This window comes from Gasterosteus aculeatus, chromosome 17 (genome assembly GCF_964276395.1).
Source record: "Gasterosteus aculeatus chromosome 17, fGasAcu3.hap1.1, whole genome shotgun sequence".
NCBI classification, from domain to species: Eukaryota; Metazoa; Chordata; class Actinopteri; order Perciformes; family Gasterosteidae; genus Gasterosteus; species Gasterosteus aculeatus.
Window position 1 is genome coordinate 11,755,887 of NC_135705.1, and position 25,737 is coordinate 11,781,623.

At 41.2% G+C, this 25,737-nt stretch overlaps 2 protein-coding genes across 2 annotated transcripts; one reads left to right on the top strand and one right to left on the bottom strand.

Moving 5' to 3' along the window:
• Positions 1-1,920: 1,920 nt before the first annotated feature.
• fmoda (fibromodulin a) lies at positions 1,921-6,733 on the bottom strand. Its single transcript, XM_040204556.2, has 6 exons — positions 6,594-6,733; positions 5,576-5,962; positions 4,548-4,670; positions 4,301-4,441; positions 3,959-4,226; positions 1,921-3,462 (listed from the first exon to the last, which is right to left on the bottom strand). Exons 2-6 carry the CDS (start codon positions 5,948-5,950, stop codon positions 3,311-3,313), a joined length of 1,059 nt encoding a protein of 352 aa, XP_040060490.1. The 5' UTR covers positions 5,951-5,962; positions 6,594-6,733; the 3' UTR covers positions 1,921-3,310.
• A 6,924-nt stretch (positions 6,734-13,657) lies between these two features.
• LOC120835536 (lumican) lies at positions 13,658-19,617 on the top strand. Its single transcript, XM_040204557.2, has 5 exons — positions 13,658-13,850; positions 15,015-15,352; positions 15,524-15,836; positions 17,111-17,428; positions 18,665-19,617. Exons 2-5 carry the CDS (start codon positions 15,023-15,025, stop codon positions 18,814-18,816), a joined length of 1,113 nt encoding a protein of 370 aa, XP_040060491.2. The 5' UTR covers positions 13,658-13,850; positions 15,015-15,022; the 3' UTR covers positions 18,817-19,617.
• Positions 19,618-25,737: the final 6,120 nt, after the last annotated feature.

Consider the following 25,737-nt stretch of genomic DNA (forward strand, 5'->3'; position numbering starts at 1 on the left):
TTTCTTGACACCTAGAAAATGTAGGTTTTGAACTCTTGAAGGGAATACCTGGCTTTTTATCAGCCAAGTGCTTCACAATGTTCACACGTTTGTCACTAACTTATTTTGGTTGTGTAATTTTTTTGCAAAAACAACAACAGCAATAGCCTATAATAATACTGCGGGAGTGATGGGACTGCAGAGGAGCTGTAGAGTTGGATGGTTGTTTTATGGGTTTGCCCCCCCTATGTTAAATATTTATTTAAGTGCCACCATCATGTCAAAATATAAAGGTCCTTCAGCCCAAGATGTCATCAAATATGGTTTCATTTTTAAATATGTGTATGTTATTTTGCCAGCCAAACATTTTTTTTCCTACAGTTGATCAAGTCTCAGAAAACATAGTTCATTTGTCATTATTCTGGCTTTTAAACAAAACATTGCTACTCCAGCTCTGATATAGTTCTTGACTGTTTTTTTGTGATCCTTTGAATTGAAAGAGAGATAAAACTGGCTTGTTTGTAGTAGAGTAATTAGTGTCACCATTTATGTTACCTGACCTTATGGCCTTCAAACAGACTGAGAGGTGATGTATTCCTGCTCATGACATCTTTGAGTAATGCATGCTGCTTAATGGTCTTTAGATGTCTGCGGCGGTTTCTGGTCAGTGACGTGTGGCCACCACCTAACCACTGGAAACCTGTAATATACGTCAGCTTTAATTACGTTTTCCAAAGGAATGTGGCCACAAATACAAAATATAGTGTTGGAAGAAAACTACATACAAGTCAAGCGTCCTGTGACTATCCCGCCTGGATGAACAGGACAGCCCTGACATCTGCTGATGTCTATGATCAGATCTGAATAAATAAACTTCCAGGGACTGCTCACAGTAAGCTATAGGTCAATGTATGTGTAGCCGGGTGAAGTGGGGGCAGGGAGGTTTTTGGACTGCTAGATGGTCCGCACAGAGGGCGAGGGCGTACTGCCCCTTTAAGTACATTGGCATGAGTTCACGTGGGATTTGGAGCTGCAGAGCGGGACCTAGTGGCTACTAACACCACACAGTGTTAGCGGTTAGCATCGGAACAGCGTTAGGGAAATACCTGTTCAGCGGGTCAGCGTAAGTGTTCTCACATTAATAAACCTGTCTCACCATGTAAATTGTGATTGATGGACTGTTACTGAGTGTATGTTCTTGGGTTATGCACCTCTGCTTCGTTTAGAGGGGAGTAACAAGCTGCTGTGGGTTGAGGTTGCACGTGCATGGAGCCGTGCACGCCGGCGCTTGAGTGAGTTTATTGTTTTCGGGACTTTTTGGAGGAACGACAAGGGTGTGGGGTTTGAACAGCATGAGACCGATGTGCATGTTCTTTGTTTCTGTTTAACAGGAAGGGGTCACTACTGTTGATTTTTATGTAACTGTTAGCTTCATGTAATTTCTAGCTTACGGTAATTGTTAGCTTTATTCCATGACATCCTGTTCTAGTTAGTGAAGCGAAGCAACTGGTTATTTGTTATTTGTACACTGTTCCAAGTGCCTCCTTAATTTGACATATTAAGGCTGTGCTCCAGGAGGGCAGTCGGGGGAAATAAAGAACCCACATTAAAGAGAAATACATTTATCTTAGTGTCCTGTCATCATTTTAATCAGGCTACATATGCTTAAACTCTAAATTTCCCGTGTGTCAACGAACGGCCTGTGTGTATTTAACTGTGTCTATTTAATTCAACAGATCGCTGCATCAGTTCAGTATGAACAAAAGCTCACTCTGGCCCGAACAAACTTTATTATGGTGCGTCTGTTTGTTCTTCTTAAATTAAGGCTTGGTCCAAAAAATCCCTTAATCAAACCCACTTTACACACATACGCACAAAGACACTAAAGCACTGTGCTCACAAATACCAGATGAACTATTAAGACCAAAGGTACAGTGTGTGTTTTTATTTAATCACAGATTTGATTTATTCTGAAAAGGCTTGAAGGATCAAAACATTTGTCATAACCATCTATGTAAATCATACAGTAATTAAAGAATCCTGATTAATTTACCCAACGGTCATGGTATAGTATGGGTATATTTTTCAAACGGTACAGATTCTACCGTCATTCTATCATTCTATGTTCCTAAAGAAAATTGATTTTTATTTCAAACAATCCTTTACAGAAACCGAAAACACTTTTTTAGCATTTTTCTTGAAAAGGAAAGTACCCATTACAAGAAGGTATCATTTCGGGAAATGGTCGTGACAGAGTGATGAAGATATTGTCTAAGACATCTAATGATTTACAAGGCATGCTTTGTAGAAAGATGTAGAAGATGAAACGGCAAAAAGCACGGATTAAAAAGATCATTGATCCTCAAATTAGAATATACGGAGTATCAGGGTCAGATGATTTTTGTCTGTGCATTTTTTTTGCCAAAGGCCTCATTCACCTTTATTTAATGTTACGTGAGGATCTTAAAACTTAAACAGTCTCAATTAAAGCGATTAATGTGGCCAAGATTAATGCGATAAAATATATACGCGGTAAACGCAACTTTGTCGCGGTCTTCTGTTGTGCTGGAAGTAAAAAAAGTTGACCCCGGAAACGAAACCAGCTCTAGTCAGTTAGACAGAAGAGAGCAAGACGGTAGCTGAAGATGGAGAGAGCTTTTTGCATTGGAAATAAAACAAATCGAAGCGCGACATACAGCGGCGAACAGAGGATTTCCTCCACGTGTCAAAGAAGGTGGTAAGTTGCAAATGGACCAAGTTACGCACCGCTAGGCTAAGGTAAGCTAGCTGCTAGGCTACTTCCATCTCAACATCTAATACACTACACAATACAGTTTTTAATCATACAATACACAGAGTCTGCAGAGGACCACCACTGTTGCAACATTGTCTAAAACATTGTCTAAAATACACGCTTTCTAAAGTGATTACTGAAAACCAACTTTCATTGCTTAGTCGCGTGATTCATTTCAATCGTGCTGCAGTAAAATTAGATTTTTTCAAAATGAGATCAGGTGCCCAAAAAAGCCTCTAAATGACTTGTTATAGCTATAATCAAGTAAATCAATACTTGACCATTTGTCTGGATATGTGAACAAAACTCATTTCAAGTTTAATGTGTTTGTTTTCTGGATATAATTTCCATGTGAATGTAAAATATCTGCTATACAGCTTCTTCAATTAAAACCGCTGTCATGTGAAAACTTTTGCTTTTACTGTGATGTGGATAGGAAATCCTGCCCAAAGAATTGCTGCCATCTGCTATTGATATTGGCTAAATATGTTAGTAAATGCTGTGTTGTGAGCAGATTGACACGTTTCATGAGAACAGTTAGACTTCAATACTTGAAGTCAGGCGCAAGCAGAGGCTTGAATCTGTAGGGATGTCCTGGGGACCGATCTGGTTCCCATCAAGTCGAAGCGTCAGGAGCTCAGAGAAGTTGGTCACATCCACAGCGCTGCAGAAACTACCCAGAGTGAACTCTAATGGGGCAGAAGGGTAGGTGGTAAGAACGGTATTTGTGTAAACTTTACTGTAAACATCAAACATCTCAGCACCTACAAAAATATTATTTTGCCATAAATATCCTGACTATATAATCAAATTGTATTTCAAGTTTTGGTAAAAACCCATCATTAGTGAATCTGCTTCATAAGGACTGTGTGCGTGTGTTGTTTGATCAGATTTGATCGACTATGGCCTGGAAACATCATTAAACACACAACTGTCTGGTTTTTATTTACAGCTTTAAAAAAATCCTTATTGGTCCACGTAAGTGATTTTCAACACGGTCCACAAAGCAGTGTGAGGAGCACATGCCAAAAGTGTTATGCAGAACAGATTGCTCATTGAAAGAGGCTGGTTTAGAAATGTTTTCAGGCCCTTAACTAACTTGTAAATAGCTTTTTAAATGTTTTTGTCTATAAAGGCATGTGGCGACTACACAAGTCCTTAATACTACATCTGTATGCACTTTACCTTTGATCTGGTTGGCTTGCAGGTAGAGATGCTGTAGTTTAGTGCTCACTGGAGGGATTCTCTCCAGTTTATTGAAGCTCAGGTCGAGCTCTACCAGCCCAGTTACATTAAAGATGTTGGCAGGGATACCCTTGTCTGTCAGCTGATTGTGAGCCATTCTGACATACTGCAGCTGAGTGAACTGCCCCAGGAAACCTTCTGGTAGAGAATCAATGGAGTTGGACTCCATGTAGAGTTGATGCAGATGTTCAGGGAAGGCCTCTGGGACCTGGGATCGATTTAAAGAAAATATTTTGAAAGGATTGCAAATTAACTTGCAAACACACAGATACACACAATTACCTTTGTCAACTTGTTACCACTGATCTCCAACAGTGTGAGGGATTTGAGTGCTTTCAGTGATGTCCCCGTGTCTGTGACAGCGTTGTCATGGAGATACAGGATAGTGAGATTATCCATTCCCTCCAGATCTGCAAGCGTTACCTGGGCAAGAGTAGAAATGATTCTGAAGTATAACATCTATGATGTTTGTCCAAAACATCAAAAAGATGAAGAAGATGCATGGATATGAAACTATGCAAAACATTACCTTTTCAATCTTGTTGTGGTTGATTCGTAGGTCCCGCAGGGTGCGAGGGAGGTTTGGAGGAAAGGCAGTCAAATTGTTGTGTTGCAGATATAAACGCTCTAGTCCTTTCAAATGTAGAAATGCCTACAAAATGATTTTGAGAACGAACAACTCATTAGCATCCACACAATAGCTCATCAGCTTTAAAAAGTCCAAATGATATCACAATTAGTTATTCCATTTTGCAGTCAGGAACAGTGCTTGTGGACACTACTTTTGTTGTTCCATTGTGGAATTTGGAGGGCACTCAGGGCTCAACACCAGCTCTCAAACACAGTTGCCAAGCTGGATAAAAGGCATCAGCTTTTGGTCACTTAAATGTAGTTTCACTTTTTGGACACCTTACCTTTTGAGAAATGGAAATACTGTGCAGTTATACCTGAGCTTATTCATGATAATCATGTGAACGTAAGTGTTTGGCCTCCTGTCAATAGGTGTGCTAGCTCTTACAACCTTTACCTAATCGTACATTGAGGTCAAGATCGTATCCAGCGCCGCAGTTCTGCTGTATTTGGAGATGTTTACATTGTTTATGTTGTTCGTCGAACCTTTCAGGCCACAGTAAAAAAACTTCTACAATCTATCTTAAAAACAGATACCTCTGCGCTTTTGAGTAAATGCACCAACGTACGTGCAGCGTGCATCATTGTCAGGTTTGAGTTCAGACTGTAACAAGAATATTTTAAAAAATCACTAAACGGCAGATAGATTCAGATAGATTGTTTTGATTTACCCAACAAATGTATGCTGATCAGAGCAAAAAAACAAAAACATAACTAATTTCCATTTGACTTTAAACTAAGAAGCATATGTCCAAAATCAGAAAAAGACCACCAGATGTTATCACTCATGCAGCAATATAATCATAACTTTTTTTTGGAGTATTTCACCTAATTAAGCATCTGACAGCCACGTAGAGGCACATCACGGTTTCATGTTCTGAGCTCACATGTGTGGCTGGATGTGACTGAGACCAGATGTCAGTTTACCTTCTCGCCGATGGCGTCGGATGTCAGCTGGTTGTAGTGTATCATGAGCCATACCAGATTGGTTGCATTTACTAGAGCTGAGTCAGACACAGCTTTGATGGCATTGTTTTGGAGGTACACGTATTTCATGCGGGAGGGGATGCTTGGCATGGCTGTCAGGCCCCGCCCATCACAGTACATGGCGACTGGGAAGGAAGGGGGGCAGTCACACTCATCTGGACATGCCCCTCCCGTGGTGTCTGCCTTCAGGGAGCCATACCGGAGGCCCTGCGGGCCGTGCAGCCAGGCAAACGGGTCCTGCCCTGAGCAAGAGAGCGGTAGCAGTGCCGACCAGAGGAAGACAAGCCCCACCCGCATGGTCACAGTCACACACATTTCCTCTCTAATCTAACACAGACAAAGACAAAGAGACAAAGCAACACAGTTAAAATAAGAGATACATTTTTTCACACTTTGTTAATTGGGTTACATGAAACATATACAGGTGAGAATAAACAGACGTTTTTTTTGTGTTGACTCTTTGTATCTTCGTGGGGAAAGTTTCTCTATACTAAAATATGGGCAAGAGGTACTGAATTTGTATGAATAGAGGACAACAAAAAATCATAAAAATCCACTTTTTAAAATCAAACCTTTTGAGAAAACATGCTAAATGAGCAGCGACAGGTTCTGTTTAGTGTACTGACTTGTCCTGGAAATGTAACTGTCTGCAGAGAGGTACATTCTTGAACGTCCTAATCCTCAGGGAATTCATAGAGGAACTATTAAAAAAACAAAAGAACTAGCCATGACTGCCAGCTTTGTTAATGGTTACTTAGTGCTGCCCCAAAGTTGTTAAATAAATATCCAATAATTACCCATGAATTTACAGAGGAATAGAACAGCTCTAACAAAAATATAAGTGTCATTACATGTTCATTAATCTCCTTAAAGGTTTTATAGACAACAAGCACAGAGCCAGAGAGACAGACGCATGTTCACACACATGCATGTAAGGAATACAAACGCACTCACTTACCTGGTCACAGAGAATCACCTTCTTTGTCCCCTCTCTCTCACAGAGTGTGCTCGGGATTGAGGGAGACTCAGACAAACACAAAAATCGTTCCTCCCATGCCTGCTCAACTTTATGTTCTGCCCCCCTCTGCACCCCTCTCTGTTCCTTTACTGGTTCCTTCCACCACCCCTCCCCATCCACCGGTCTGCACCCCGTTTTGTTTGCTCAGTTATAGTCCAGCACATCCCACACCTCCTGGCAGCTCCTTTTCCATTAACGTAGGCATTGCGTCTTCTTTAGCTGACTATAACTATTTCGTCGTTGTCACCGAACCCTATAGCGTGTGTGTGTGTGTGTGTGTGTGTGTGTGTGTGTTTGTGCATGTGGCATTTGGTTCATATGACACCAGTGTGAGGAACAGTACATAATGCGTTTTTGGTATTTAGGTGTTAATCTAGTCTGTGAAGGGTCTTGTCATAGTAAAAGGGGATTAAAACATAATTTGCAGTGATATACTACACAATACAAAACTACTACAATCACAATAATACAGTATTATGAAAATACTATGAAAATAGTGTTTTGCTTTCAAACATTAATAAGAAACTAACAATAACAAAATGATACATACAATCCCTCATCAGACCACTTGCCAAATATCCACGTGCCAGAGAGTTTTGTTGCCGGGTTGGATCTCCATTCTTCTCCAACAACAGCGCATCTTTTAAAGGGTTGAATGAAAACATGTGTGAAAGTCTGCATGGCCATAATGCGGGCCTCTTCCTGCCTCTGCGTCTTCTTATCTGATGTAATCTCCATCTGAATTATATTTTTTCCTCTCTCCTTCTCTTTTTTAGTGTGATTGTTTAATAGATAGCTAAACATGTTCTCACCGGAGTGTGGTCTTTCTGGACTTTCATTTGTTTGAAATAAAATTAAGTATTCAACACATGGGATATGTGAAAAAGGACATACCAATGATTGAACAAAAGAAATAGTGTTTTTTTGTTGTCTTATCATTGAATAGAGAGTCAATCTCAATGGCTTGTGTGTTTTTTAGAGATTCACATTTTCAACATTTTCAATGCGTCTTCTTGGTGTTTCATCCTCTGTAGTGCAATAAACAAGGTGGCGTAGTTGGTACGTCACATATGTAAACAAACACAAGCACTCTGATCTCGACCTGTCACCTTCCTTTTGAGAGTTACATTTGAAGATCAATACCAATTAGTAGTGCAACTTATCCTAAAACTCTCAGTCACATTTTCAAGGGTTAACTGTTCAATGTTCTTTGCAAGCTCTACTCAATCTTTTTTGCAGAAACATTAGAGTAGCAAATAGTTGTTTTATTAGTTATCTGAATATTTAATTTAGCTTCAAGTGAAACCTTAAATGTTTTGCCTTCTTATTCATATTCACAATTTAGAAGGCTGAGATTGTGCTTGTTGAAGCTGATGATTAGGACAACTGCCTTTCTAGTTCTCTACACAACCTTGTAAAACCAGTCATATTTATTTTAGATTTCATGTGGGACTAAACAAAGCTTTATTTTTTACCTGTGTGCTGAAGCGGATGAACACCAACCTCTGACCATTATTATGACCATTGATGTATAGTGCGCATGTGAAAACACTATAAAGAAGTGACAAACAAAAAGGTGCATCACAGATAATTTAGAGAGAGAGAAATGTATTCTCTACTGACCAGGACTTCAATGGTCAGTAGGGTTTTCCTTGGCCTCCAACACTAACTTAACCCTACACCCCCCCTCCACATATATGTGTGTTCCACCGTCTCCTGTCTGGCTCATGGGTAGAAGATCAGAGGACCAAACCCTCTCCGCTCAGGTTGTGAACTCTTCATTGGAATGTCTTCACTTGTCGCTCACCTGTAGAAAAAAAGCCATATGAGACACTTAAAAAGTATACTAACATCTTTCCATCCAAGATGTCACTCTATTTCCAGAATGGTCAGCAATAGGTATTTCTTTTCAGACTGATGTTGGAAATATTTTCAATGTAGTCATGAATTAACAACTTCACTGCAAATCAATACCAGCTCATGATGCAATCTGTGGCGGTTTATATTTAACATAGTATGTCCATCTCTTTGTCTCTCTCTCTCAAACACACAGGACATTGTACAAACACACATTAATTTCCTAGACACAAACTATACATGTAACCATAATAATTACTTGACTGACCCCAACTAACACTAATATCTTAATCCAAAACCAACTCCAATAACCGTACAATTTAATAGTAGAAACTGGATTTTTGTCTGTGTAGCATTATTTATACAAGATCACACACAACATGAAAGGTTTCATGACCTTACACAAATAGCACATCTTTATAAAGAAAATGTCCTGATCATATTGTACATAAATTAAACAAATAAATTAGTAAACAACAAAGATTTGGTTTTAGCGGTCCCTGAACGAGGTGTCTTCTTAAGGTAACTTGAACCATGGCACCCCAGGGCACAGGGGCAGCATAAGCCCATGTGATAGAAAGCAGATGTCCACGCACACGCGCACACACGCGCACACACACACACACACACACACACACACACACACACACACACACACACACACACACATAAATCACACACAGATGTTCATGATTACACCATGCCAAGCTTCTCATCTTTTTCTCATTGGATGAAAGCAGAGTATTGTTATTCATGTATGTTGGCGACTAATTATGGGTCACATCTGCTATGTGATGCTTAAATAACAAGATTTTGAAAATAAGTAAGGAGGAATAAGGAGTTCTGGTGACCAAGAGATTTTGAGTTTTCCTGCAATTGGGAACTGAAATGTCAGGAAAATTCTTGTTCAAGTCCAATAAGAGTTGAGCTGTATATTTCAGACCAGACAAATGCATACGTTATTGGTCTCAATGTTTTATTATACAATAATTGTACAATACAAACATTTGTCAATTTGTAAATTGAACATGTCATTCTTCTTGCACTTATTTGTCTTGTTGTCCATTGTCTTACTGTCCTATGTTATGCACCAATTGTCATGTCAAATTCCTTAGATGTCTAACATACTTTGGCAATAAATGTTCCTGATTGCCAATCTCTATCCCAACCCGCAGCGAGCTTGTGTGTGCATTACCAAGAGAATAGTGCCCTCTAGTGTAAAGGACAAGAACTGTTGAGGGGTAAATTGCAAATAAACATTTGATTTAAGTATTGTACAGCACAGTGGGACCAATGACAAATAATTGTTATATCAAGGTTAATGTGCTCTGAAATGGAAATAATCTGACTAGGCAAACTCTTCATCTGCTGATGAGATTTGAATAAATCACAACAGCTAATAAATGGAACTAAGCGTTAGACTGTTTTCTCAAGGGTTGTTTCCAAGGTTAAGATAAAACTTAACGTAAAGTTACCCAGGTACGTTTTCTTGTTCACACTCGCACTCTTCTATTCTGGCTTAGTAAGGACACTGCACGTTTTCCCCTTATAATTATTACTTATGTTTCATGTCAGCTTTTACTCAACAAGCCTCAACTACCCCTTTTCCACCAACAAGAACCAGGTGCTGGTTCGGACCCACAGCTAGAGCCAGTTCGGAGTTGGTTCAACTGACGAGCCTCCAAAGAACCGGTTTGCTTTTCCAGAGGCTAAAGAGCCAGCGCAGAGCCATGTCCTACGTCACAGTTACGTCTCATCTTTCCCAACAACGTTAGCGCGGCGGCGCCAAACACAAACACATCATCAACAATGGCGGACGTTGCTTTTCTATTGCGGTTCATGGCTTTGCGGACCTACATCAACATCCGAACACGGCGGATCAAACATGTTCGCGCGGCTCGCGCTTGTGTTGTTAGCTCGACTAGCTGCTATCGAAAAATGGCGGATCACAAAGTTTCTCTCGTTTCGTTGGTCACGGTAACCCCGCCCCCAGCCGCTGACGTAAGCGGTTCTTACTTCTAGACCAGCAATGATATGATGCTACTTAAGAACCACTTTTACTGGTTCGGAGCTGGTGCTTTGGTGGTGGAAAACCAAAGAACCGTTGTTGCCCCTTTTCCACCAAGGCAGAACTGGTGCTAGTTCGGAGCCAGAGCCTAGTTTCAAATCGGTTCTTTGGTTTGGGGTTCGGGTGTAGACGGTGGAGATAGGACTCAAAAGGAGATTTTCAAACAAAAAGACTTTAATAGTCACCAGATCCAAAATCTAACTCAAAAATGCCAAGGGCAAAAACGCAGACAAGGACCAGGAACAAGACACAACCTCCCACATTCAACAATTACGTCCAACAATGACGCGACCAGAGACAAGAGACAGGACAGGACAGGACAAGGTAGGAAGTGAAGTTACCCAGGGACACAAGAGGCAGAAAACTACAAAATAAAACAGGAAACAAACCCAAACCGTGACAAGAACAAATCATGGTTTTCACTTACACTATGCAGGTGAAAACATGACGCATATCAATCATTAGAATGTTTGTGGCTTTCAGGGATCAGCTCTAGGCGTGTCCTTACAGATTCCTCTCAACAGTTGAAGAGCAGGCATGTTCGGCATATCCTCAAGCAGGAAACCACCTAAAAGCAATTACAGCTTTGGAAAACATTATGTCAGAAGATGATGACTCATTCACCACAAATCATTAACAAATTTTAATTACACAAACAGTTATGCACTGTATGGTTTGATCATTTTTTCAGCAATTACACCTCAATTGACGTCACATCAGTTGGCTGTGTGATGTGTGTTGCACCATATGTGTTGCATCATATGTGGTAAGTGTAGCTGCTCCTGTCAAACAAATCTTCTACTTCATACTGTTCAAAGTCAACTTTCCACTTTACTTTTCATGTGTGTGTCACTATGTCACTGCCTTTTGACGAGAATGTGGTCCACTGTTCACATTGCATTGATCACTGTATCATGAACCTCATATACTATGAGGTTAAGCACTAATAATGTCCTCAATCTTACGGTATGTAGCCTCCACGATCATATATTTTAGACATAAAATACGGAGGTTAATCAGAGACACAGATGAGGCAGGAACATTTTAAATCGAATTTATAGTGATGTTTGTGCATTTAACTGGACCACTGCTCCGCACTGTATTAATACAATGGTTACAGCTCGTCAAAGTCAACGTCAAAGAAATGTTTCTATTTATCATGCTATCTGCTCCCTTTCTTTACCCACCTATTCTCTATGGATTTGGGAAGTTGGAGCCTATCCAACATACGTGGCAGGAAATTGTATTAACTGTCAATAATTACAATTAAAATGTGACACCAAAGCAAATCGCTTTTTTATAATCACCTGGAAATATTCAGGAAGCATAAACATTGATTCCAGTTAGTGCTGACGGGATGTGTGAGTGCAGTAAATAATTATGGGCAAGGCCTGAAATGTTTCAGTGTTATCCTTGAGCAGAGGGATCGAAGCCAGCAGAGGATGGACGGACGTCTTTTGCATTTCCTTCTGAGAAAATCAGACAGAGGCAGAGTGCGTGCTGGCTGGTGAGAAGCTGCCGTTAACAACCTGTGTAGCAGCTCTCACTTTAGTTTCCAGAAACCTTCACTCAACCAGATAGACAGTTCTGAAAAGAAAAGCGCTCATATGAACAGTAACAAGTGGTTTTCCTGCTTCCATATCCTGTACTTCATATTAATCATGAAAAAACGTAACATTACATTTCTTCCTTATTCGTTTCACAGTCAGCTTTAATTAATAAGTCTTAGAATTGGTCAATGAATTTGCCTCAAATAAGAACAAAACTTTTTACATTACCAACACTGATTTATTGATCCACTGCAAGTAAGCTATTATCAAATAATAATTGAATCAGGATTTCCTACAATTTTGATGTGCGGTAACTGGTTAACTATTCCAATAACTTGTGCCACAATAAGTCAAGACACTAGACTTTTGGGAAGGTGATCAGACGGCCCTGCGAGTGTGAAGAAGGAAACCAATACGAGTGACTGTTAAATTGCATTTTTTGGTTTCCTAAAGATGTCTAATTGTGTAGAAGTTGGTAAGAAAATGACCATATTCACACTTGATTAATTACTTCAAAGATTAAACATTGCAAACATAAGTGTATGGACTTGCTTTACTCTTTTGGGATAAACCGTGAAGTTGATTTTGGGAACTATGGTCCGAAATCAAATAGCATGTCTGCAATGTTGCAATGTCAAATATGCCTTATATTCATTGTATCAAGTAAAACTGCTCTCATCTCTGGACAACTCTGTCTTGCTCTGTTGGCTGTTACCTCTGTTAGCCAAACACACATCAGGACTCTACAAGATTAACCATCACAGATAAACAGACAAAAAGAGGCCTGCACACAACATAATCCAAAGGCAGAGATATTAACACTAATACCGTTTTGCATATGTTAAAATGCCAACAAGCTAAGACGGTGGGCATGGTTGATATTAAACCTGCTTTGCATCAACATGTTAGCGTTGTAGTGTCCTTTTGATTACCTAAACTGTATTTAAATAACCTGTAGGTACCCTCCACACTACGCTCTTACTACTTTAGCACCATTGTGTTCATTCCATGTATTTTTCCTAGAGGACGCTCTGTGCATGCTTCGGCAGGAAATACTATCCTCACTTTTCCCTCTTATTCCCCATTAGTTGACTTTGCTCTGCTCTGCTCACAGGCATACAGATGGACACATGCAGAGGCACACGCAAGGTTACACACACGCAACCCTTCCCTCACACACACACTCAGAGAGAATGGTCTCCTTGGCTCCCCAGGTACTTTGTGGCTTGAATGCCTCCAGGCAGAACACATACTGTCGACCCAGCAACACACTCACACGCACGCACACACACACACACACGCACACACACACACACCACACACACACACACACACACACACACACACGCACACACACACACACACACACATTTACATGCACCATACTTGATTGCTGATATTCACTGAATGCTCTGTACCATCAAAACCTAACCCAGTGTCCATTCAGTAATGCCCTTCCTCATTCATGTTCATGTTAAAATCCTTTTGTGCATTTTTGTGTGTCCACTAACTGTTGGCTTTTGCTGAGAGAAGGGAGAATGAAGGAGTGAGGTAGGGACGATTATGGAGGAGGTCTGGGGGATGTGGGCAGCATTTGAAGAAGAGGAATGTCAGTAGCTTGGAAACACACGCACATGCAGACGCATTAACGCACACACACACAAGCGCCTAAGGGTTTCAATTGGAAATTTAAGAGAAGTTATCTCCATTCCGGCTAAACTGGTAAGTGTCAGCCTGTTGTTGGTTCATCTTTTGCTTGTATGTGTTCTCTACTGCTAGGCAGGCAAAACTGGAAAAGCCCAAATCTGCAATGTGTGTCTGTTTGAATACAGTTGGTCTGATGACGCACGATTGCGTAACAGCTAAACTCCTGGAATCCTTTTTTCTGCATGTACTGTCAGACTGCAACATTGCACACATGCTGATTGTCAAGCTTCCTGATGATGCAGATCTTTCTCACTTACTGTGGTGTCATACTGAGTCTGAGTGTGTTTCCAAGTGTGGACAGCAACATTGTGGGTTTTATAGTAAGCATATGCAGATGAGCATGCAGGAGAAAATAATAGATTCTCCCCACTCATATACTCAGAAGTAAGTCTGTGGTCAGAATCTGATGTCTAAATGCATGCTACATTTCAATCAGGGCCATTCAATTTCTATTTTCTTTGGCAAATTTATATTTCTTTTTCACATCACACAGAGTGACCATGTTTGATCTCACGCAGAAATATTTTTTATATTGTCTTTAAGTGGAAAGTGAGGATTTTACGAAAGAGAGAAGATTGATTTTTTTATCTAAAAAAAATTGGATCACTGGAAATCTGTACGAAATATCTTCACAATTTGTGTGGTACATTTTAATATATTCACCTGTATACTTAAGATCATTGACTTGCTGTTGGCACTGTAAGTAAGTCATAGCATCACGCTGATCATCTGTTGTTCGTTCTGTACACATGACATCCATTGTAGTCCGTCCATCCCGGCAGAGGGATCCCTCCTCTAACGTTCTCCCTAAGGTTTCTTCCCTTTTTTCCCCATGGAAGGGTTTTTCTTTTTTTGGGGAGTTTTTCCTGTGCCGATGTCTTTCTGGACAGAGGATGTCGTACGTGTACAGACTGTAAAGCCCTCCGAGGCAAATTTGTCATTTGCGATTTTGGGCTATACAAAAAAAAATGAATTGAATCCTCAGTGAAATGTTAATGTATTTTAATGTATTTCTATCCAGCCAACAGTTGAAATATGTCTAAATATACCCTTATTCTCATAATGCGACTTAACGACATTATATAACCTTCACAGGCTTATAAAATCAAGCTCATCGTGACAAGTTTCGTAAATTACGCTACATGTATTCATTGCTTTGTCTTCCTGTTTAATTTGCAGGATAACAAATGTCACCAGCTGTCTCTATGGCTCTCAAGTACCTCGCTGTGTTGCTGCTGGTGTGTGTTTTCGACTCAGCCTCAGCGACTGTTGTAGCCGACTTGGACACAGACTATGGAGGTGTCCCTGTGCGGATCAGCCGTCTTCTTGGTGAGCCTAGTGTGACAAGTCTGCAGGGACGGATGGACGCAGCCTGGTTTCGAGCCAACAACCCCCAGGCCTGCCCTCAGCAGTGTGACTGCCCCATCCAATGGCCCACGGCGCTCTACTGTGACCACAAAGGCCTGGCGGACATCCCTGACAGCCTGCCAAACAGAACTCAATACCTTTTTCTTCAGGTAGAACAAACACTGACATGGACACTGAGAGTGTATTGTCTTTGCTATTACCCACCATGTTCATACACTTCCCACAATGGCTGATCTGCACCATGCTGTACTGGATATGTTAAATTCTAACCATAAAAGTGGGGAAACTTTCAAATCTGTATTTTTTCCATTTTTTCCAAGGCCAACAACATCTCGTCCTTGTCTTCCTCTTTTCTGACCAAACTTACTGCTCTACGCTGGCTCATCCTGGACCACAATCAACTGCAGGAACTGGTCGCGCTGCAGACACAGACCCAGATGTACTACTTTTTTGCCAACCACAACCACCTGCGATCGGTGCCAAGCACTCTACCTGCTGGACTCAAGGAGTTGCGACTGGCCCACAACCAAATTAGCAGCATCAGTCCTGGAGCTTTCCAGAACCTGCAGAACTTGACACTGTTGCTGCTGCAGGGAAACAGACTGCAAACCATCGTGGAGGGAGACCTCAAAGGTAGAGTAATGTGTAATTTCCTTTCTCTACACATGCAGAATCTACTAGTACTCTACTCTGTAACTGTTCACGTTGTCTGAAAAAAATACAATACAGTGAACAGACAAAATATAAACGATTATGGTTTTTTGTCATTTTTGTCTATGTTTTGCTCGCTACAAACATCAACATTATTAGGGTGGTAGGAGGAGAGTGCCTGTTAAATCAACAGTGATCTGATTTCATGTTTCACAGCAAACATGTGAATGTACAGGAAGATGTTACCAACCGCTGGGCGTTGCTGTCTGTCGCACCTCCTCCGGTGCCCATGGGTCAGCTGCAGGGTCATCAGCCAGAAACCACCATTCACCAACGTTTCGCTCCTTTAAAGGCTGGCGCATGCTTCTGCGTCGTTGCGTCGCTGCACTCAGTTTCAATTCATGCTTCTAAAAGGCTTGCGTGTGTTGCAGAGCAATTCACCGCCAGAACAAGGCGGAGTAACGTGTGTTTGGTTGAAGACGACCTAGAGAGTCACGTCTATTATTTATTGTTTATTTATTTATGATAGACTTTATTGCCCCGTGTCCCTGTCACCCCCTGCAGCTGAAAGTTGTTCTCACCTGCAGCTGTTGTCTGGGGTTAGGTGTTGATCCCCCAACACCTGTCCTTCCTCCTCAGCCAGAGCCAAAAGCTCCCTTTCTCAGCCTCCTCTGCCAGGTCCTTTGTTGCCCTCCTTAGCCTCTCTCCGGTCACTCCTGCATCTCTCAAGAGGCGTGTGGTTGACAAACCCAAAAACCCTCGGCATCTGAGTGTGCACCAGCGAACAAGTAACAAAGTGACGAGTGACGACAAAGTGAAAACTTACAATTAAAGTGACATGTGCAGTATGAAGGGGAGTGACCGGTGGAATGTTATAGTCAGTCAGTGGGGGACCGGGCTTTGTTGATGAGTCTGACTGCCGACGGGAAGAAACTGTTCCTGTGGCGGGAGGTCTTAGTCCTGATGGACCTGAGCCTCCTCCCCGATGGAAGGGGCACAAATTTAAATGAAAATAACGCATTTTGATGCGTCACTAATTACTTCTGTTTCTGACATGATAGCTGTACCTGATATTTTTTTAATGTTTGCCGTCTCTTCAATCAATTTTTGTTTAAGGATCATATTGTTTGCACCAATTAACATTGAACATTGCTGTCATTTAACATTGCCAATGTCAAGACTCATTCTACACGTCATACACATTCGTCAGTATTACTTATTTGTGTTTGTGTTTTTTTTTTCCCCTCGTCTTCAAGGTCTTTTGAGTCTGCACCTGCTGGACCTAAGTGGGAATCTGTTCTTGGCTGTCCCCAGAAATTTACCCCCTTCTGTCCAGCAGCTCTATATGTCCAATAACACTCTCATCGGGCTGGATGAAGACAGTTTAAGGGGATTTCTCAAACTCAAGTATCTTCGGCTAAGTCACTGTGGTCTTCAGAGCAGCAATGTCTACCAGCAAGTCTTCAACTTCACCAGCTTGGTGGAACTGGACCTTTCTCATAACAAACTTAAAACTATTCCCACAGTCGCCACCACTCTGCAGTACCTCTACCTGGAGGCCAATGAAATACAAGGTGGGGTGCATACATGGACAAAGAAAACATGCACATACCCAAAGGAAGTCAATCTGCTGTGATGGTAACGGTGTCACTGACTTCATGTCTATGAAATGCTATTTTCCCACATGTGTGCATACATTCCTCCAGTTTACAATTCAACTAAAAACTCATTGTGAAAGCAAAGTAAAGTAGAAGTGAGTTGTGTGGCTGACCACCTGGCGAGGTCAACACCTTAACCATATTGTGAACGAGATGAATAAATGTGGAAAATGTGACTGCAATGGCAGCCCCAGCAGTCTGCAACACAGCCGGCACTCATCACTGCATAAGGAGTCAGGACTAGGGTTGGGCTGCTGAGAGCAAGGCGAGTCAGAGACGGGACGAGAGAGAGTACAAAACTGAGGGGAGGAACATCAGAGACATGGAAAGGAAAAAAGCGAGAGGAGGGTGGAGGGTGGAGGTGAGGCTGGATGACGGGAAAGTAGGTTAGCAGAGAAGCAAGCAGATTGGTATGAAAACATCTGTGATTGATTCAGAGGTGAGGGTGCCAGATGAGCCAGAAGCACATGCTGTTCCCCTCTTCATGGATTCCTCTCTCTCTCTCTCTCTCTTCTCTCTCTTTCTCTCTCTCTCTCTCCCTCTCTCTCTCTTTCTCTCTCTCCTCTTTCTGTGCTGTCTTTTCCCCATCACTCTGGCCTTTTGTAGCCAATAGGACGTGTCATTTTGGCTCATAGGCTCTGGCAAAGCGAAAGTATGTTCTCGATCTGTCAAGCAGCAGACAAAGAGGCTGTGTACCAACGGGACAGACAGACGGCAAAGTACTTTCACAATAACACACACCTCACCGTCTAGCTAGTAGCACAACTGCTACCACAGTTCTTCTCTGCCAAAGGCCACAGTCTGGGCCGAGGGAGTCTCTGCTGAACTGAGTAAAAGAGTGCTACATTTTCAACACAGCACCTGCGAGACTTTCAGGGAATTAAAACTAGAATTAAAACTCTAAGAGAGAGAGACATTTGTACAGCCACACTTTAGTAAGGCAAAGTTTGTGATGTATTGAATCACTCCATTTTAGTAGTTTATCAAAAATATGTAATGAACACCTAGTACATGATGTGAAACCAAACCTGACCTGACTGGGTTAGTATGATAGGATTTTCAAGCTTATGGTCACTTTAGTGAATAATCAGTGTCTTTTGACGATGAATATCTTATTAATTTCTCTCTTTTTTTTTCTTTTGATCGCCGCAGATTTCAATGTGAACAGTTTCTGCAGACATTGGGGACCTCTGTCCTACTCCAGGATGAAGATCTTACGATTGGAGGGAAACAAAATATCCTACCAACAGCTGCCATCCAACTGGGTCTTTTGCCTGCGAGTGCTAGAAAGTATTTATATTTGATCCACTTTTTAAGTATGCCATATTCAATATGCAATATGAAGATTTCTGTTAACTTCACTTGTCAAACAGCTCACGGCTACAGCTTTAAGAATGAATTACGTCAATATGTAGAAAGACACCCAGGCACTAAAGGGGAAACCCACCTTCAAAAGATGCCAAAGCATGATTTCCGCACTAAATCAGAGTTATAATCATAACACCAAAAGTCTTGATGAAAACATCTGTCTCTTTCTCCGTCTCCATCTCTCTCTCTCTCATCCCATCTTTTCCAAGTTTTGCCTTACTAGGGTTAAACATCTGTGTTTTATTACCAAATAGGAACTGTGACAAACCCTCTCTGATGTGCTTTGGTTAAACTGAGCTCTGTTAGGCAAAAAAGGAAACATTTGAAAGGCAAAATTAAGTAGCTTTAACCAAAACCAAGGCTGATCCTCACATTGAATATAAAAATGTTCTGACAAAGCAATTGAAGATGCCATTTACAAAAATAGTATTGTCCTAAAATGCAGAAGTATTTTTTGGAAACATTACTGTATATTCCCAAAAATAATAAGCACCCCAGATGGTGTGCACACTTCCCTTGCACTCATTCTGCATCTACAATCCACAAGCTGCTCTCTTGACAGCTGTGAGTACTAACAATAGCCACGTTGTTACTATTCATGCCAAGTTCACAGAAATTGGAATAAACAAATACTGAAAGGACAGATCCCTCTTCCAGCAGCAGATGTTTCTGTTTTGAACCACTTCGTTTGCTTGACATTTAACTTCATGTAGCATTAAAGAACCCTAGAGGACGTACTCTTTGTGTGTATAATTTCTGTATTTTTCTGTACTTTCATGCCTGCATTTTGTCTTGAAAAGACACAGCCCTCAATGTTTATCGGGTGATATGTCATTTAAATGCTGTGAGTGTGTATGGTGGTCTGATTAGCACTCTGGACCCTCATATAGCTGAGTTACAAACGCCCAGCTCCTTTACAGGGAAGAGGATTCACCATAAAAGTCTATGTGAGCGTGTTGCAATGACAACCAGCTGGCTGTTTGTTGGGTACATATGAAGTCATGATGAGTCATGTTGTTAATAAGGGAGTTTGAGAGAAGCTGTAGCTTTGGACACAGCCGGACTAAATGTTTCTCCTAGATTTGAGTCTAAGCTAACTCTCTGTAGAGCACCGTTATGAGAGTGGTATCAATTCAACTCTCGGCAAGAAATCAAAAAGGCACATTACTTTCTACTTGATGACCTTTATGGAGATCAGCGCCACGTAAAAATCCTTTTTTAACTGGTTAATACTCTGATCATTGTCTTGCCAGAATGTTCTCCCTTGGTGATTGTCATATTAAAAAAGGAGAAACTGAATGGTAAGATCGTCTTGAGGGGCAGGTGGCCTCTTCCATGGCAGCCTGCCTGTGTATGAAGGGGTAAATGATATCTAATGTTAAAGCATTTTGAGTGGTCAGAATACAAGAAAAGTCCACCCGTTTACACATATTAGCTACTGTTCATGGCAAATTATGTTTTCCTTTATTTAGCTGGATCCTGTTCTTGAAGACTCATGAGATCACACTGGACTGAAGAACTGACTAAATCAGCACTAAAGCATTGAAGATTTTTTCAATTGCTACTATAGGCTCACTGGTTTTGTCAGAGAAGAGGATATAAATTAAGTAGAAAAATGGACAAACAAAATCTCATCTTAAGAAAGCAGCTTTAACTTTGTTTGTTTGTAAGTATTTGTAATTTGGTTTCAAGTCGCATAAAGCTTTTCTTACATAGATTTTGGATTGTAAGAAAGTAAATTATTCATGTTAGTTTACAACTTAATTCTAATGAAGCGTCATAGTCAGGAGGATTATCTTTGCAGGGATTTAAAAACAACCAAACTCTGACTCTAACACAACTGCAATGAAGCTCCCTGCAGTGTCATAACAGCATCGTAAAGAAGCTCAGGGCCCCTCACATATCACATCCCTCTGCACATGGTCCAACCACCAAAAAGTATTTTAAATGTCATTCTAATTTGATCCACAACTGTCTGTATTAGTACTGATAATGTTTCCAGATGGTTCTGCATTGTCTCTTGACTCATTATGTCACAAACGGGGAAGGTGGAGGCAGGACCCTAACCCTGACCCTGACCCTGACCAGGCACAGGCACAGGCACAGGCACAGGCAAGACATTCACGCAGAACATACAACGACGCGGCAAGGGACATAACACACACAGGGCTTAAATACACTGGGGAGGTGCAGGTGATTCGACACAGGTGGAAACAATCTGGGACACGGCAGACCATCACAGCGGATGACAGAACAAGGCAGGAAATGAAGATAACCCAGGGACACAAGAGGCAGAAAACTACAAAATAAAACAGGAAACAAACCTGTGACACATTCTCTATTTTGAAAAACTGAACTGACATTGCTTTTAATTCTGAAATGTCTACAACTGGTATTTAATGTAAAAGGGGTTGCTGAACCAACAGAGAGTTATGACCTGAAACCTGTTGCTGTGTGGAGAGGGGTTTTTGGGAAGAGAAATAATCTACAAATCTAACGTAGACTTGTATGGTATCTGTGGGTTTGGCTAGATGATTTGGCCTTATTTACAGGCCTGTTTGCAAGCAAGTCTAAGACCTCCAGCCCACTCATGAGACACACACACACACACACACACACACACACACACACACACACACACACACACATAAACACACAGATTGCTGATTCTACTGTCCTGTATTTCTGGTCACAAGTTTACAGTATTGAGCCAGAAATTCAGCAGGGGACACATAATCTTCACGTAATTGTCCAATCTTAAGAGACGTGGCTTTAGCCAAATAAATGAGCAATAAACCTTTTTCCACAAACCAGCTTTTACTCTTAATTAATTTTAATGGAACATTTTAAACACTAAGGAAGATAAATAACCCTTAAGGGAAACACGTGGTCGGGTTTGTTTGTAACCTCCATTATGTCATATGCTGAAGAATGTATGACGCCATTTCCTGAGGTTTGTCCACAGTGCTTGTGCATCACTCATTAAGAACCCCTCTTAATAGGTGGTCTCCTCAGTGTGGTAAGAGGTGGGAGATAAGGGGTTCAGTGTCCACATTTAATGCGTATGTGTGGACAATGTGTGTTGCGTGGGAGAGGACAGCTCAGCTGGAGTCAGTAGCACATTCCATATTTAACTGAGCACCGAGTATATTTGAAACACATGCAGCTTATCCAACGCAATATGGGTACTTGCAAACACACACACATAGTGCTGGACTGCACCACCACCATATATCATACCATCAGGCATATGGGCAAGGTAAGCTTGTGTTTCCTTTTTATCTAAAAGAGTCCATCTGGGTAAATGTCTCTACTCGTACCAGGTCCCTAAGTAAAGCCATGGGTGTGTGACCTTGATATGGCGCCGATGCTGAGCTTTTTCTTGCGGCCTCTGGTGTTATTGCAGCAAATTAAAACCCTGCGGCCCAAAAAGCACTTTCAACAGGTCTTGCAAAAACTACAACAAAGCCTGAATTATGTCACACACACTTACAGGAGCTACCACACACAATGCCACCTGCCCATCAGTAACTAACATGCACTCACACAGTATTAAATTAGTCCAGAGAGAGAAACAGAAAAAGGGACCCTTGATTACAGCTTTTAATCAATGTTTGAATCCCATCCCAAAAAGAAAGAATTATTTCATGTATTTAGCAAAAGTCACTTCTCTCACTCACCAAACGGAAGCGCATCAGTTTCTGTTTAAGCTGAAGCTCGAATGTTTGGTTTAGTGCCTGACGGATGAGCTTTGATTTGAAAATGTTTAGTATCCATGACGTAATGCTTCTCAGTCTCGTTAGCAGTCTCTAGGACCCGCAGTCACTTCAATTTCATTGACATGATGGACACACTTGGAATATATATAAGAAGTGACAGTTTATAATTCACAAGCATTTGTTTGATTGACACAAACATTTTAACTAATTTTAACAATGTGTGGCATGCACGTATCCTATTCTCAGGTTCTGGTGGAGTAGAGGTGTATTTGTCGGGAGTAGATGAGTTGAGGAGGGGAGAATATAAGTGTGCTGAGTTTGTATCTTCTTGTGCTGAACATTTAGGCTGTTAATAATAATATATTTCACATCCACCATCTCACTCAGCTCTAAGACCAAAGTCCAATTTGTGAAATAATAAAGGGATTTATATGACACGACACTTTTGCATGAAACTCTTCAAGAGCAAACATGAAGATTTGAAAGGATTGCCCTAAATCATAGGCCAAGATTTTGGCTTTACTTTGGAGAGGAGAAATTGGGTGGGGCCCACATAGTTTGGTGTGTATACACAGTGGAGGCCGTATCCTCTTGATGGGGGAGTGCTACACATTAGAAAGTTGGTGAGAAAATGTTGGGGAGAATCTCCTTTAAACCAAACAGTTCAATCATGCAGTTTTCTTGGTAGATGACAGAACAGGCCATTCACGGAACGTTCTCATGTTATTATAAATACAAAGTCACTTTGGGCTGGAGCCAAAGCCTGCATTGTTCTCTCCATGAGTTTGGGAAACATCTGCTGCAGTATATAATAGCAGTGAGGACTGAAGCTGAAAGAGTGTCTGCTCCATAAATATCTCTCTTGAATCAACAGGTTGAAGTGAGGCCTGAAAAACTGAACTAACATCCAACCACCACCCGTCAGCTTCTTTAAACGCTGCAGTTCCTCTCCACATCTCATGTGCATCTTCACACATGCAAAACCAAACCACACAATATTATCTTCAAACGGGAGTGAATACAATAGTAAAACACAATTAATAAAAATGCATTCCTTGGATGGCCAATAAATGTAATGTAGTCAACAATGTAGTCAACACAGCGTTCTAGACCTCAACGTCAGGCAGAAAACATGACACGTGTTCTTTAAAGATGCCATCGTGGCTGAGAGAGAACATTTTGGTGAATGTAAGTAGAAATAATCAGTTGGAAGATTCAAGTAGATTTTTTTTTTTATTGCAGACAGATATCTGAGAGGTTCGAAAATGAAAAAACAGATGAAACTCATTGAGCAAACACGTCTATCCTCCTACGGGGCTTCCTCTCAATGGACAAGGCCTATTTTCTGTTTGAAAATCGGTGCAGCTCAGGCAACGTTTAGCATTTTTTCAGAAGATTTTTCAGTTAAATTGAGCCAGTCATTGATAACATGGCTGGATTGAAATAATCCTTGTACCTCAATTTATCCAAAAATGAATCTATTTTGCTTTGACAACAAAAGCTTTGGTTTCTTACTTTGCAACTTTCTCTTCTCTCTTTAAGCAGCTAGGTGGAGGTGTGAGAGCTGAAGAAAACATACTTGCATGAGTAACTTGCTTTATTTGGGTTTGACTCGCCCGTATCTTTTTACAACGTGTCCACCTTCTGCTGCACTGGGAAATGGGAGTAAATGGCCATCGGCATGTCCTCATTGTACTGTCCGTTCAATGAAATAGCAGCACAAGTAATTGTTGGGGTCTCTGTGTCTCACTAATATGGTACAGACAAGCATTGTGTGGCTTCCCTTGTTGTTTGTGTTCCTGGTGGTAAGCTTGTTTTGTTTGTATTAAAAGGAGCGTCTCATTTATGTACTGCCACCTGTGGATTGAGACCTGTCACATTTGATGTCAGCCCAATGCCACATATGAGATTGAAAGCAATCAATTGTGCAGACAACATCTGAGATCATCTCTTTGTTTAAGAATACACTTTATTAAATCTTATACTTTTTGTTGTAAAAATGGATTTCAATAAAGTGTATTATGAATGTAACTTATTCAACAATATGAAACCACAAGTGATGCTGTTAATTAGAAGTTACTTCCAATGATGTATTTGCAACAGGCAGCGCAAAATGAAAACTTGTACAGAGAAAGAAGGTCAGTGTAGTTGATCAGAGGCGCTGAGTCATTAAATTCTAGCACTGTGTCGTATAAGGTAGTGGAGAAGATGAGAAAGCAACAACCCAAGAGGTGACGTATTTGTTATCAACCCCCTCTCTCTCTGTGTCCTACAGTATTTGTTGACGTAACCCTTCTTTCCTTGTTGGGACCAGAATTCATCCAGATGTTTGGACCAGCTGAGGACAAGAAACCAAACATGGTGACTGAGTGAAGAGGAGAAAAAAATGCTTTTTGGACAAACAAAAAAAACAAGGAAAAATGGGAGTCGGAGGCACATGCGTGTTAATGTGAGTTTGAAACTGTTTCTCACATATGTTCCCATCATTATCCTTCGGCTGCAGCTCACGAACCAGGAATGCACCAAACACATGTCCACCTGGTAACCCCAGGTGACCCATAAACACACACACACAGGCTCTACACTTTGTTAATCACACAGACCCACTTACTGAAAGACCCTCCTAAACTCCCATGCTTTGGCTGTACCTCATTAACTTTCTGTGTTTACTGACGCTGGAATAGAGGAAAGCCACTCCTAGATAATGCACGCGGGCGAATCCGTGGAGGGATGCTGCTAATAAAAAGCACATGACTGGGTAAAAGGGAAGTCATCTAAAACAATAGAAGGGTTGGTTTGAGGAGACATGTAACAATTGGACTTCCCTTATAGAGGTTCACAGCATTTCCCAAGACATCTGATATAGAAACCGATGCTTGTGCATACACATGAATATGCAAGCATGCTCAAGTACCTATGTCTGTTTGAGAAAAACAATACATGCTGCAAAAGAAGAAGATGATAACACACTTTTACACAGTTCAGACACATGAAAGCTCTGAGCCGTGCGGAAGGGGAGAAAGAACCACTGTGACCTTCCAAGGGAAAAAAGCAAGGAAAAAAAGGCAGCAGGGCGGCTCGTCCACTAAAGGAAAGAGAGGGAGAGAGAGGAGAGACGGAGAGGGGGGGGGGGGGGGG

What these genes read in the sequence shown, in the direction of transcription:
- fmoda (XM_040204556.2), bottom strand. Translation starts at nt 5,950, where the DNA reads ATGTGTGTGACTGTGACCATGCGGGTGGGGCTTGTCTTCCTCTGGTCG. An exon ending in ACCACAACAAGATTGAAAAG is followed by an intron (nt 4,442 to 4,547) that starts GTAATGTTTTGC and finishes ACTCTTGCCCAG; the next exon opens with GTAACGCTTGCAGATCTGGA. An exon ending in GTGGTAACAAGTTGACAAAG is followed by an intron (nt 4,227 to 4,300) that starts GTAATTGTGTGT and finishes AATCGATCCCAG; the next exon opens with GTCCCAGAGGCCTTCCCTGA.
- LOC120835536 (XM_040204557.2), top strand. Translation starts at nt 15,023, where the DNA reads ATGTCACCAGCTGTCTCTATGGCTCTCAAGTACCTCGCTGTGTTGCTG. An exon ending in CTCAATACCTTTTTCTTCAG is followed by an intron (nt 15,353 to 15,523) that starts GTAGAACAAACA and finishes ATTTTTTCCAAG; the next exon opens with GCCAACAACATCTCGTCCTT. An exon ending in GGAGGCCAATGAAATACAAG is followed by an intron (nt 17,429 to 18,664) that starts GTGGGGTGCATA and finishes TGATCGCCGCAG; the next exon opens with ATTTCAATGTGAACAGTTTC.